The sequence below is a fragment of the Amphibalanus amphitrite genome, unplaced genomic scaffold (genome assembly GCF_019059575.1).
Source record: "Amphibalanus amphitrite isolate SeventyFive unplaced genomic scaffold, NRLGWU_Aamphi_draft 001037F_arrow, whole genome shotgun sequence".
NCBI classification, from domain to species: Eukaryota; Metazoa; Arthropoda; class Thecostraca; order Balanomorpha; family Balanidae; genus Amphibalanus; species Amphibalanus amphitrite.
The window spans coordinates 167,899-181,791 of NW_024882531.1; the positions used below are offsets into that span (position 1 = coordinate 167,899).

General features: G+C 49.7%; 1 protein-coding gene across 1 annotated transcript; it reads left to right on the forward strand.

Moving 5' to 3' along the window:
* The first annotated feature begins 8,853 nt into the window (after positions 1-8,853).
* Positions 8,854-12,170, forward strand: LOC122369460 (skin secretory protein xP2-like). The gene is made up of 5 exons (XM_043344234.1): positions 8,854-8,923; positions 9,758-9,864; positions 9,988-10,098; positions 10,363-11,011; positions 11,278-12,170. The coding sequence occupies exons 1-5, from the start codon at positions 8,854-8,856 to the stop codon at positions 12,168-12,170; spliced, it is 1,830 nt and encodes a 609-aa protein (XP_043200169.1).
* The last annotated feature ends 1,723 nt before the right edge of the window (positions 12,171-13,893 follow it).

Consider the following 13,893-nt stretch of genomic DNA (forward strand, 5'->3'; position numbering starts at 1 on the left):
GAGCTACAGCGCCGCGGAAAAGCGCATTCGATAGCCCTATTAGCGCCCTTTCTGAGTAATTCTCTCAGATTTGACCTAACATCAACGGTTTTGCCTGCAGGGGGCAAAAACTACAAAAATAGCCGATTTTTTTGGAAACAGTTTTTCTGCAATAACTTTTGACCCAAGCCCTGTACGAGCTTACTTTTACCGGCATCGTGTTCCTCTCGTCAAGACGCATCGAATGAACTATAACTTGACCTTGAAAGGTCAACTTGAAAATTTGACCTCAGGTCAAGGTCATGACCTGACCGGAAAGGGTCATGTTGCATATCAGTCGATCCGTATCGTCGAGCTGAACACATCTAAGCCGTTTTCATCGCTCTAGCATGCCTCTATCAAAAGTTATTTGCGAAAAACTGTTAGATACCATTCGTGACCTAAGATGACCTCAGGGCATAAACAAGGGTCACGGACACCATTTTCATGTTCAGTGTGTCTAAACCACTTGTAATTCGGTGTTTGGGAGTGTTTATAATGTCTTTCATCCAAAAGAGGCGCATTTCAATTTTCTCCCATTGACTTATAATGGGGAGGTCGCAAAATTGACCTGACCTTAGGTCATCGATATCAAAATTCTGAGATATACATTTTGTACATGCTATTGCTCTTAGCAATCGCTGAAAGTTTCAAAGCGATCGGTCACTCGGTGTAGCTATGACAGACATTGAAACTTTTCATGAGGTGAGGTCACTTCAAGTGACCTGGTGACCTGACCTTGAATGACCTTGGTCTGAAATTTTCACAACATGTGTAGAATTGATGTATGATAAGGTGTACCAAAAACGGCGGCGCTCCGCGCCGCCGTTTTTGAGATATTCGCGAAAAACCACAAGGGGGGTGTTCAAACACCCCCCCCCCCAGCAGGGCGCGGGTTAAATTAGCTAGTTAGCTAGCTACTACCCTGCAATGGCACTCCGTTACATAGGTAATCTACGGAAGGCCACTGGGAGAATGCTATCGGACATTGGTTACTGAAATTATTCGTCTCCACGACCGTACCTAATACCTATATATTGTTTGTGAAAGTTTCATGGAGAGTCTAAAATGAAGCTAAATGTAGTAAAAATACAAGAGAGCGATACATCTCTATATATGGCCTTGGATACATCGTCCTGCACATATAGTAAGCGCCGAGCCCATACCGGGGCGGCGGTCCAGCGACGTCGTGGGATTATTAAAATAATTGTTGGAAAGATCACACATAATCTTGTTCCTGTATGTTTGATGCAGTCTTGCAATGCAATCCAGCCATCCAAGAAACTTTGCGCGAGACGTTTTCTTGGATGGTTTTCTTGGATAGCTTGATTTCATCGAGGGCTTCTGTTTTAAAGAAAATTTGTAAGCTTTGCTGCACTGTTAAGTAATTAGAACTGCCAGTATTTCAGTACCTAACGTGTAGTTAATGTTACTATATTTTATTTATGCATATTTCGGCCTTTTTTAAGCAGATAACGAGCGATATTAAGAAACATACAGGAAATAATATCTAGGACTCTACCGCGACGAAATATTTCTATCTCGAGTTTTCAAAGAATTTCATGCACTCGGCCAAGGCCTCGTGCATGAAATCCTTTGAAAACTCTCGATGGAAATATTTCGTTTTCGCGGTATCGTCCAAGAATGCATAGTCGTGGGTGCACCACAGACGCGCCCCTCCGACGCTATCTCGGGAGTACGGGGACAGAGACGATGTGGCCCTTGCTGTCATTCGGATCCCGCCGAGGTAATGATTCTCACAATTCACAAATGAGAATACAAATCGTCCCGCCCGCCTCCGCGGCGCCACGCCCGTCGATAGCCGTCAATTCACTGGACAAGAAAACGTTGCAACTACAACTCATGCAACGTTACGCCACACACAGTCGCAGTTTACGCCATGCACTGTGCACACAGTCGCAGCTGGCGATACGGAATACACGGTTGTACCACTCGGTAGCCAGTGACGGGAAAACACGGTAGGTAATTATCGCGTTGGGTGAACAGGTTTCGGCGATACTTAGAGTGGTTATCAGAATTGTGACGCACCTCGGCATTTTTTTATGCAGCTTTCTTTTTCACAGGCTGCCGATCATTAGCACTGTTTATACATAGGACTCGTTGCCAGATAGTGGAATTCTGATACCGAGACATTTATTCCACTAACGAGACACTTCAGGCACATTCCGCTAGTTCTGACGACCTAAGGCCGGATAGGTCGTCAGAACTAGCGGAATGGAATAAATGTATCGGTATCGGAATTCCACTATCTGGCAACAAATCCTATGTAAACGGGGCTGCCGTTTCTTTGTAGACAGGTGAAGGCAGCGAAATAACCACAGCGTGACGTGCAAAATGCCCGTATTGATATTCCATTACGCTGTTGGCAAAGGAGAAAGGGTTCTACCACAGCTTCCATATGTCCGAAACCACTATAAGTACGAATTTTAACCCGCGCCCTGCTGGGGGGTGTTTGAACACCCCCCTTGTGGTTTTTCGCGAATATCTCAAAAACGGCGGCGCGGAGCGCCGCCGTTTTTGGTACACCTTATCATACATCAATTCTACACATGTTGTGAAAATTTCAGACCAAGGTCATTCAAGGTCAGGTCACCAGGTCACTTGAAGTGACCTCACCTCATAAAAAAGTTTCAATGTCTGTCATAGCTACACCGAGTGACCGATCGCTTTGAAACTTTCAGCGATTGCTAAGAGCAATAGCATGTACAAAATGTATATCTCAGAATTTTGATATCAATGACCTAAGGTCTGGTCAATTTTGCGACCTCCCCATTATAAGTCTATGGGAGAGAATTGAAATGCGCCTCTTTTGGACGACAGACATTATAAACACTCCCAAACACCGAATTACAAGTGGTTTAGACACACTGAACATGAAAATGGTGTCTGTGACCCTTGTTTATGCCCTGAGGTCATCTTAGGTCACGAATGGTATCTAACAGTTTTTCGAGAATAACTTTTGATAGAGGCATGCTAGAGCGATGAAAACGCCTTAGATGTGTTCAGCTCGACGATACGGATCAACTGATATGCAACATGACCCTTTCCGGTGAGGTCATGACCTTGACCTGAGGTCAAATTTTAAAGTTGACCTTTCAAGGTCAAGTTATAGTTCATTCGATGCGTCTTGACGAGAGGAACACGATGCCGGTAAAAGTAAGCTCGCACAAGGCTTGGGTCAAAAGTAATTGCAGAAAAACTGTTTCCGAAAAAATCGGCTATTTTTGCAGTTTTTGCCCCCTGCAGGCAAAACCGTTGACGTTAGGTCAAATCTGAGAGAATTACTCAGAAAGGGCGCTAATAGGGCTACTTCGAATGCGCTTTTCCGCGGCGCTGTAGTTCTATTGGTTCCCGAGTTATGCGTTGGCTTCTTGGAAATTTTCGACATTAGACCTGGAAATCGGCGAAATTTTGCCTTCAATGACCTCTGGTGACCTGACCTTTGACCTGACCAAAAAATCGACCGAGGTGATTTCGTCATTTTTTTTTGACGCTCTTTCGAACGCCGCCTTCCGCGTATCGCTACGTGGCCCAGGAGCCGAGTTACAAGGGGGGGGGGTGTTCAAACACCCCCCAGCAGGGCGTGGAAATCCAGGACCCCCAGCCGGGCGCGGGTTAAAATAAAAACGCCCAAGAGCCGCTGGGAGGGGGTTAAATAGTTACCCCCTTTATGTTATGCTGTGATATCTCCGGATATAGGTACTTACCTATCGGCGAAAACTGATAAAACATGAACGTATAACTGTATAGCTTCAAATAAATATCTAGGCCATATTTGTTTCGTGCTTACATTAATAACCCGCGAGTTGCTGGGGGGGGGGGGCGTTAAACGCCCCCACTTTTTTCGCCGGGCCATAGCATAAAAACGGCGCGCCGCAGGCGCGCCAAATTTTGGGTACCTGTTGGGAATTGATTGAAGTGTATTGTGACAAAGTTTCAAAAAAATCGGTCGGAAAATTTTTGAGATATCGAGGTTTTAGTGACGTCATGATTTTTGAGTTTTCGACCAAAAACGGCATATGTTCAAAAAATCATATAAAATCACAGAATAGACATACAGACATGCCGTAAACGCCATTAGACTGCCAATACCATGAACAATCAAATGGCTATCTTCGATTATTGATTATCGTTCCGCATTTTCCAAAATCTTGAACTGAATCTTGGCAATTTCTCGTGACTACTTCACGACTATGATACATGCATTTCTTAAATTGAACTTTTTGAGCCAAACACGTACACATATGATAAAATGAATGTCACCATCGTGTTCTACACCCCAAATTACCCATAAAACATGTGTCACAGGCTGCAAATATCAGTTTTGATTTTCGGGGATATTTGCCTACCCGGTTGACCTGACCTTGACCCTGACCTATGCTTGACTGACCCCTACATGGAGCTGACACTCTTGTAGGCCTTATATGATGGATTGTGCACCGTTTTGACAGAGTTTATGACGAGACGCGCCCATTGCGAAGTCCTGAAGTCCATGCTACTGAAAGCCCGATTTCAGGTGTTTGACCTGACCTTGACCCTACCTGTGACCTCAAAATTCAACTTTAAAGTACTCATCTGAAGCGTCTCGTCGCGTTCTTTCGTTTGCCGCCTCGTGCGTTTCGCTGCGCCTATTGGTTCTCGAGTTATCGGCTGGGGGCGTTTAACGCCCCCCCCCCCCCAGCAAACGGTGGGTGGCGAAATACCCCAGCAACTGCCGGGTTAAGATGACGTCACAGTGACGTACCGTGCAACTTTGGCCACCTTGGACAATTTTGGCCCACTCCTGGAAAACTATACTTGTTATGCTGTAACGCTTTACACAGAAGGGAAAGTAGGGTAAGACGGTCAGGGTGGGTTTCCCCAACCGTTTTACCCCACTTTCTCATAAGTGTAAAAAGTTAGCCTTCCAGGCGGTGGGGGGGGGGCATTTTTCCCCCCCCCCCCCTAGTTTTTTCGATATACCTATCTCGAGAACCGCAGCGCCGATCGTCACCAGACTTTCAGTACCCTCCCGGGAGCAGCTAGCGCACGTGGTGACCAACAATTTTTCCAAAGGCTATGATAGGTTGGCCGCTAATGACGTCAGAGTGACGTCATTTTTGCCATTTTCGACCCAAAAAAAAGGTTTCGCGGGAAGAGCTGTCAGGCCTACAGCTTTAGAGATACAGAAAAATGTTTTAGACATAAAAGGCGTGGGATCAAAAGGGCTACAAATATATGTGATAGTCCCTACCGCCTTCTATCTACATAGTACATACCAAATTTGAGATCGATACCTCTTTTTTTTGGCCAAGTTATAGCGAAAAAAACTGTTCAAAATTGATGACGTCAAATTTTCAAACTCAATTTTTAGCAATTCCAGACCTCGTAGCACAAAACAAAGACCACCATTAGACTCTCCGTGACGAGCTGCATCGAATCGATACCCATTTTATGCAAAAATATCAACTTTGAAATTTGACCTTTTTTGACCTGACCTTGATATGATGTTGTGTTTGTGTATAGGCCGCCCCGAGACCCCCTATTTGGACCGCCTCTGCGACCCCACTGGGCCAGGTGCCTGTGAGCGCCCCTGCCGGCGCCAGCTGACCGTGCGCGCCAAGCGGCGTGACTGGCGCATGGGACGTGGGCTGGCGCTCGCCATACTTGTTTACGTTTCGATCTCTCTCTCGGCCCATTCGCACCGGTCTAAAATAAATCGCGTTGATATTCATAAGCTCTTTCACTTCGAACCGATAAACGACAACCAAACATGGCGCGGTCGGTTTTGTAAATTACTACGTGATTGAGCATACCGCGATGACTATCATTCAAGCATATTTACGTCTGGACAACGAGTTGCGTTGGAGAGGCCGGAAATAGTGGCGATTTCAGAACCGCAAAAATGGACCGTCATTTGAATGATTCTTTTTTAAACCGTGGACTGTTTTCGGCCGGAATTTAATAGTTACTACAAAATATTTTGTAATAACGTTTCCACCAAGAATGAATGCCATCAGGGCTAAATTTTTACTTCTATTGCATTTTGTCAAGAAGTATATAGTGCTGTTATATTGCAGTTTTAGCGCGTTTGTTACAAAATATGAAGCGAATAAGCGTCAGTGTGTCATTCATTAGTGCCGTTAGTGCCAGAAGAACTTATACGGCCTTGGCCAGAAGTTAACTTGAGGGGAAGCTATGCTAATTAATCTTGTCCATCCACTAAAATTTATTAAATATTTTGCTTTGTGTATTCCAAAAGGAGAGGGAACTATTTCATTTGTGCCTTCATGTCAGAATTGAAGGTGGATCATTAAATTTTCAACGCAGTTTACACAAGTATTTGGTCTTTCGCGTACCTATATAAGCAGTGGCTAAGAAAAGGTTGATCAATCCTGAAGTTCAGTCATCGTACCTCAACTTGGCAGCAAGATCCCCCAAGGACAGAGGATATATTGTATACATGTCCTGTAAATCAAAACAAACAAGCATTTGGTCTTTCTCGTATATAAGCAGTGGCTAAGAAAAGGTTGATCAATCCTGAAGTTAAGTCATCGTACCTCAACTTGGCAGCAAGATCCCCCAAGGACAGAGGATATATTGTATACCTGTCCTGTTAATCAAAACATTTTTGTGCCTGCGAAGGCTTAAGTTATCTGTGGTGTGTTCGGAGTTAGGCCATATGGCCGTTTTTGTTGTAGGTATGTTTATGTGGAGATTGAATATAGGTAACTGTGACCCTGTGCTTGTTTGTATACTTACTATGGTCAAACAGGGAACAGCACATTCACATAACATACTCACCTAGCACCTAACTCATAGCTGTACCCTGCAGGATCTGTACTTGTTCATGTCTAGCATTAACAAAGCACTAAAGTAGCTTAGTTATCATTTCCCACATTTTCTGAGCATCTAACATGACATACAGCAGTGCAGAGCAGCTTCAGAGAAGAAACACTTTAAATGCACAGCCACCCAATGAGCCAGTTCCTCAGTTGACTGTTTCCCTGGATGCAGCTTGGCAATGTGAGCTAACTTTTGGCAAGTTGAAGGTTAGCAGGTAAGATTGAGTTAGGGTGAGTACCTACCTATAACTGGGTGCTACTGCTATGCAGGTCTTGGGTAGGCTGCAAATATGTGTGATGATTGAGGTTAGGTCAGCTGTCAGGATAGTCAAGGAGTATGCTCATTGCTCAGGTCACATTTTTATGGACACTTGGCAAATTAAAAAACTAACAATCTCATCTAAGCTAGCCCGACTAAACATACACAACTACTGACTATAGGAACTAAGCACCTACCTACTTGTGCCTACATCTCATACCATGTCAAAGTAGAGTTCCTTGGTGGAAGATTACCCTCAGTACTTTTTATCCCAGCCCTGTGAAGAAAACTAATACTTCTAAGCTCTGAGTCACTGCTGGCCATCCGCAGGAAGAAACGCTGAGACTGAGAGCTTTGTCATTGTATATTTGACCAATAATCACTATCACGAATGACTATGAACACATTATATGATCACATCGTTGCATGGATTGTCACATTGACAATTCTACTACAATCCTTTTTTCAAGAAATACAGTGATGATTAACATCAAAATCAACATAAAGTGGATTTAGTGATCCAAGCTTTCTCCTCCAGTAGCAATGGAATGATGATCGCATGTTTCATTTGCCAGACACTGAGTACCTAGGGCTGTTCACGGGCCCTGTGCGCGGTCGGACCGCACACAGCCTCGAGGCTCCGCCCACTTCGTCCCTACGTCAGCCTTCCGTCACCGCACACAGCGATCGCTGTGGCCGGTCGGGACTGGCCACAGCGGACCGTCCACCGCATGCAGCCGTGACGTCAGAACCGCCTACCCATCCCCTACCCCCACGCCTGCTGGACGCACCGCACACACCGCACGCAGCAGTGTGCGGTGCCCGTGAACACCCCTCCTGATGCACATTACAATCTGCATAGCATGAAGCATCTAAGCTGCCCAAGTCCATTCATTCTAGATTTTTAACTTGAAAGTTAGCACTAATTTATCTTGTTGTAAGTTATCATTCAATATCCATACCAATACATCAATATGCACTCATCAGTCAACATTTTCTGGCATGATCCTGCTCAGCGTGCTCTTCAGTAGGCATTGCTCCAAGGTCTGCAATATTATAGCTTGTTTTTGGCCAATAAGCTCTTTTAATTTTACTTTTTCTTGCTGATATATGAGCCCGATCACCTTGCGTTTATCAACCAAAATTTCATAACTTGTACAACTTGATATTGATATTGCTCAGGAGTCAGGACCTCTGTCAGCCTCCTGGATACTTCGGATTGTTTTCAGTCAACATGCTTCTTAAATATGATATAAGTCAATATTCAAAACATCCAACAAAACGACGTACAAGAGTAAGAAAACCACCTGATAAACTAAAACTCTACTGCTGCTTCTTGGGGCTTGTTTATGAATGTAAAGAAGTGCTCAGTCCTCCGTTTCTCGAGGTCCTTTACTAATGTAGTCCGCCCCACATATACCCTAGATGGCAAACCTATTCCTCATGTCCACTCTGCCTCCGACCTTGGTGTACTGATTGATTATGGCTTGAAATTCCACGACCATATCCGTATGGCTACTCATAAAGCTGGCGCTTTGGCCTATAGCTTCCTTAAATCCACTGTGTGTCGATCTCCAAAGTTCATGGTGTTCCTGCTCACCACTCACATACGACCAGTGCTTGAATATGCCTCTCCTGTCTGGAACTCTGGTTTTATTCAGGATTTGAGGCTATTAGAAAGAGTGCAGCGCCGATGGACTAAGCGCATTTGTGGCTTGGAGACCATGAGCTATGGTGAACGTCTACGATCCCTACGTCTCTATTCCGTCCAAGGAAGGCTACTGCGTGCAGATCTTCTACAGTACTGGAAAATCTTTAACGGAAAATCTTGTATATCTCCGGCTGATTTATTTCCACAGCCGCCTCAGAATCGTACACGAGGCCATTGCCACAAAATATTTCCCTCTGCCATAAACACTGACATTAGGAAGCGCTCGTTCTCTCAAAGATGTATTTCTGTATGGAATGCCCTCCCCGCTCAAACTGTGTGTGCTCACGATGTCAACACGTTTAAATCTTTGTTAGATCGCGATATCAATGATGCGTTGTACTCTTACCCAACGTGAAAGCTCTACCTACACTAAGAACTAGGACAGTTCCAAACATTTCTCCATGCTGAACTTTTGTGCATTAAGTAATTACTTCCTGTAAATCTGTGAAGGAGACTCACTTCTCCAGTCAGTTTGTACATGTATAATCTACAGCACAAACTTCCTACTGACTGGCGCGTCTCTTAAATGCAGGGTTCCTTGTACCTTCCTCTCTCACTTTCTCCACCATTTTCCTCCCCGGACGCAAAAGGAACCCAACCAGGTAAGTCAGGTAAGTAAAAATGGCCTTGGAACAGAGCCAAGTGGTGCTCCATTTGTTTGTTTACAATGATTGTAGTGCTGATGTATTTTTAGGGCTCTGAACGTCGGCTTATAAAAAAATGAAACGTTTTTACAAAAGTTGTGAGGCAAGTAATATTTATCTGAAAGAACTAAAATATTCAAAAGCCAAACACTATGAAACACATGAATCGGAACGAAAAAGTAACCCAAAATCCAGCCTAATCACCGGCTCCTAAAACTGCAACAAAATCAGCACTTTTCCCCGCAACTCGTTGTCCAGACGTAAATATGCATCATTCAAGAACTGACGGCACTGCTGGAGAGGCAGGTGAAGAGAGCCGCCGAGGCCGACAAGCGCCTGGAGCGCTTGGAGAGGCTCCTAACCGGGGAGCCCTCCGCGGGGACGGACGTAACGACCGGAGTGTCAGAGTCGGGGGCTGAGCGAGGCGCTGATGGATCCGTTGGACCAGCTGCCGCCGCCCGCCTGACTGTCTGCCTGCCGGTGTCGGCGACCCCGACCCCGCGACCGAAGTCGGCATCGACGTGCGACGACCGTGCCGAGTGCAGTGTGCCCGACAGTGGTTCAGGAGCGGTGAGCCGCAGGCTGGAGGACTTTGAGCTGACGCTCAAACACGCCGTGAACGTTTGTCGGGCGAGCGATGGTGCCCGTGTCACGTGCCCAGGCCTCCGCGGCAACGAGGGACATTCGGCGGCGCGCCTGCCGGCCTACAAGAGGCGCAGGCGGCCGAGTGTCGCCCATTCCGCCACCGCTACAGATCATCAGTTTCTTGAGCGTTGCCCTACCTGGGGCCGTCGCCAGCACGCCGGCGGAGACACGTGTCGCGCCGCTGGCGCCATTTGTCGTGCGTGTGGCGAACCGGGGCATTTTGAGATTGTGTGCCACCAGAGTGCCAGCTCCACGGCGGTCGCTGGGAGCCGCGTCACCGCTGCTGACGGTGCTGCAGTGCCTGGAGACCCTGCCCGTGGTTCACCAGCTCGCAGTGGCCAGCGAGAGCAGCACGAGCGGGACGCACAGCGAGTGAAGAACGGACACCTCAACAGTATCGGCACCCGCCCGACGGCTGATCGGCCAGTGGCGACCTCTGCAGCGACGAAAGTACGCGACTCACCGGTGGTGGCGCCAGTAACGGTAGCCGCCGGCACCGCCGTGTTGCCGCCGCCGGCGGACACGGGCCAAGCCGGGCACACTGCGCTTCAGCCCGCCGAGCTGAGTGACGCTGCTGACGTCCACGGAGCCTGCCCGCCGCCGGCGGGAGGCTGGCCAGCGCAGACCATGGACGGCGAGGCAGCCCCTGACAACGCCGTGTCATCGCCGCAGGCGGACACGGGCCGCACCGGCAGTACTGCAGCGCAGCCGACTGAGCCGGTCGGAGCTACCGCATCCTACGGAGCCTCACCGCCGCCGGCCGGAGGCATCCCAACTTGGAGCACGGACCGAGTGTACCGAGCCTCGCCGCCGCCGGCGGGAGGCCGATCGGTTGCCACCGGCGCCGCCGTGTCGTTGCCATCGGCAGACACGGGCCGAGGAGCCGGGCGTGCCGCGGCGCAGCCCACCGAGCCGGCTGGCGCGCGCGGAGCCTGCCCGCCGCCGGCGGGAGGCTGGCCGGCGCAGACCACGGACCGAGAGGCAGCCCCTGATAACGCCGTGTCACCGCCGCCGGCGGACACGGACCGAGCTGGGTGTACCGCGGCGCAGCCTACAGAGCCGGCTGACGCCCACGGAGCTTCGCCGTCGCCGACGGGAAGCCTTCCAACGCGGACCAGCCATGGACACGGAACCGCTGACGACGCCGTGTCACAGCCGCCGGCGGACACGGGCCGAGTCGGGCGTACCGCGGCGCTGTCTACGGAGCCGGACGGAGTTACTGGAGCGTACAGAGCCTCGCCGCCGCCGGCGGGAGTCTACAAACGCGGACCGGCGACGGAAACAAAACCGCTGGTGACGCCGTGTTGCCGCCGCCGGCGGACACGGACCAGCCCGGGGGCACTGCGGCGCAGCCCGCAGGCCCGGCCGGAGCCGCTGAAGCCTACGGAGCCTCGCCGCCGCCGGTGGGAGGCATCCCAACGCCGAGCACGGGCCAAGGTGCAGCGGCCGGCCCCGCCGTGTCGTCGCCGCCGGCGGACACCGGCCAGATTGAGTCCACCGCAGGGCAGTCTAGCAGGCCAGCCGACACCCACGGGGCCTCGCCGCCGCCGGCGGGAGGCCTACAAACGCTGAGCACGGGCCCAGGTGCAGCTGCCGGCCCCGCCGTGTCACCGCCGCCGGCGGACACCGGCCAAACCGACTGTTCCGTGACACAGCCCACCGTACCCGGTGAGACTGATGACGCCTACGGAGCCTCGCCGCCGCTGGTGGGAGGCCCGCCGACGCAACGCAGGGACAGAGAAGAGGTCGTCAGTGACGCCGTGTCGCCGCCGGAGGCGGACATGGGACAGACCGACTGTGCTGAGGATGACGCGTGTCTGGCGCCGCTCGTGGGCCCGGTTCAGTGGATGGCCGGAGACGCCGCTGGCTGTGATCCGTGGCCGCCACCCGACACCGGAGCGCCGCCTACCGGTGACCTCCCGGGCGACAACGGGCGCGCCCGCTGCGGACGCCGGAACAAGCGCCCGCCGCCATGGGTCGCAGCAGTCATGTGTGCCAGCCCCGATCGTTTGCTCGTTCGTTGGGGTGCGACCTCGTATGAGGAGTGAGACAACGTCGTGCAGTGTTGTGTTTTTGGCGGTTTCACGACTGTTGTCTCGAGGGGGAGATGTTGTGTTTGTGTATAGGCCGCCCCGAGACCCCCTATTTGGACCGCCTCTGCGACCCCACTGGGCCAGGTGCCTGTGAGCGCCCCTGCCGGCGCCAGCTGACCGTGCGCGCCAAGCGGCGTGACTGGCGCATGGGACGTGGGCTGGCGCTCGCCATACTTGTTTACGTTTCGATCTCTCTCTCGGCCCATTCGCACCGGTCTAAAATAAATCGCGTTGATATTCATAAGCTCTTTCACTTCGAACCGATAAACGACAACTAAACAATGACCACCACCAGAAAGTGACCTCAACCGTACCTGATGGTCTTATAACCAACACCATTGAGTTGGAAATGAAAAACTGGCCATAAAACATGCATCGCATACGCTTAGTAAAGTTGGGCTCATGTGGTGACCTTTGGTGACCTGACCTGTGACCTGACCTGGTATGACCAGTGACCTCTAATAGCAATATATGTACTAGACAACTGACGCCTTATCGCTGATTTTCGACAAAATGCGTTTTACTCGGTGTTATAGCGCTTTCCCTAGAAGCCCCGTGAACGGTGAAACATTTTATCTTTGACCTGACCTGTGACGTCATCGGTGACCCCGAGGTCAATGAAATTTGGTTGTCTTCGACACATTTGACAGGGCTATCGAACGCCGTTTGAATTTTCCGGATCCATCCAGTAGTTTCGGAGATACGGGGGGCAAAAAAATGCCCCCCCCCCCCACCGCGCGGAAGGTGTCTGGTAGGCCCACCGCCTGCCGGGTTTGTTTTAACCCGCGCCGGGCCGGGGGGGGGGGTGTTTGAACACCCCCCCCCCCCTGCGGTTTTTCGCAGATATCTCAAAAACGGCGGCGCGGAGCGCCGCCGTTTTTGGCACACCTGTTCGTGCATTTTTTCCGCACATGTTGTGAAAATTTCAAACCCAGGTCATCTTAGGTCAGGTCACCAGGTCACGCCAAGTGACCTCACCTCAGAAAAAATAAGAATACTCGTCATAGCTACATCGATTGATCGATTGCCTTGAAACTTTCAGCGATTGATAAGAGCAACATTATCTATAAAATGTATATCTCGGAATTTTGATATCTGTGACCTAAGGTCAGGTCAATTTTGCGACCTCTCCATTATAAGTCAAAGGGAGAAAATTGAAAAGCGTCTGTTTTGCACGAACGTTATTCTAGACACTCTGAAACATCGAGATGCAGGTAAAATGGACACACTGAACCGGAAAATGGCAACTGTGACCCCTCGTTATGTCCCCGAGGTCATCTCAGGTCACGAACAGAATCTAACAGTTTTTCGCTAATAACTTCTGATAGAGACGTGCTAGAGCGCTGAAAACGCCTTAGATGTATTCGGCTCGACGTTGCGGATCGACTGATATGCAACATGACCTTTTTCGGTCAGGTCATGACCTTGACCTGAGGTCAAATTTTCAAGTTGACCTTTCAAGGTCAAATTATAGTTCATTCGACGCGTCTCGACGAGAGGAACACGATGGTGGCCAAAGTAATGTCATGACTCTTTTGAGTCAAAAGTTATTGCCGAAATAACGTTTTTCGTAAAAACGGCTATTTTTGGAGTTTTTGCCCTCTGGAGGCTAAACCGTTGACCTGAGGTCAAATCTGAGAACATTACTCAGAAAGGTCTGTAAAAGGGCTATCGAATG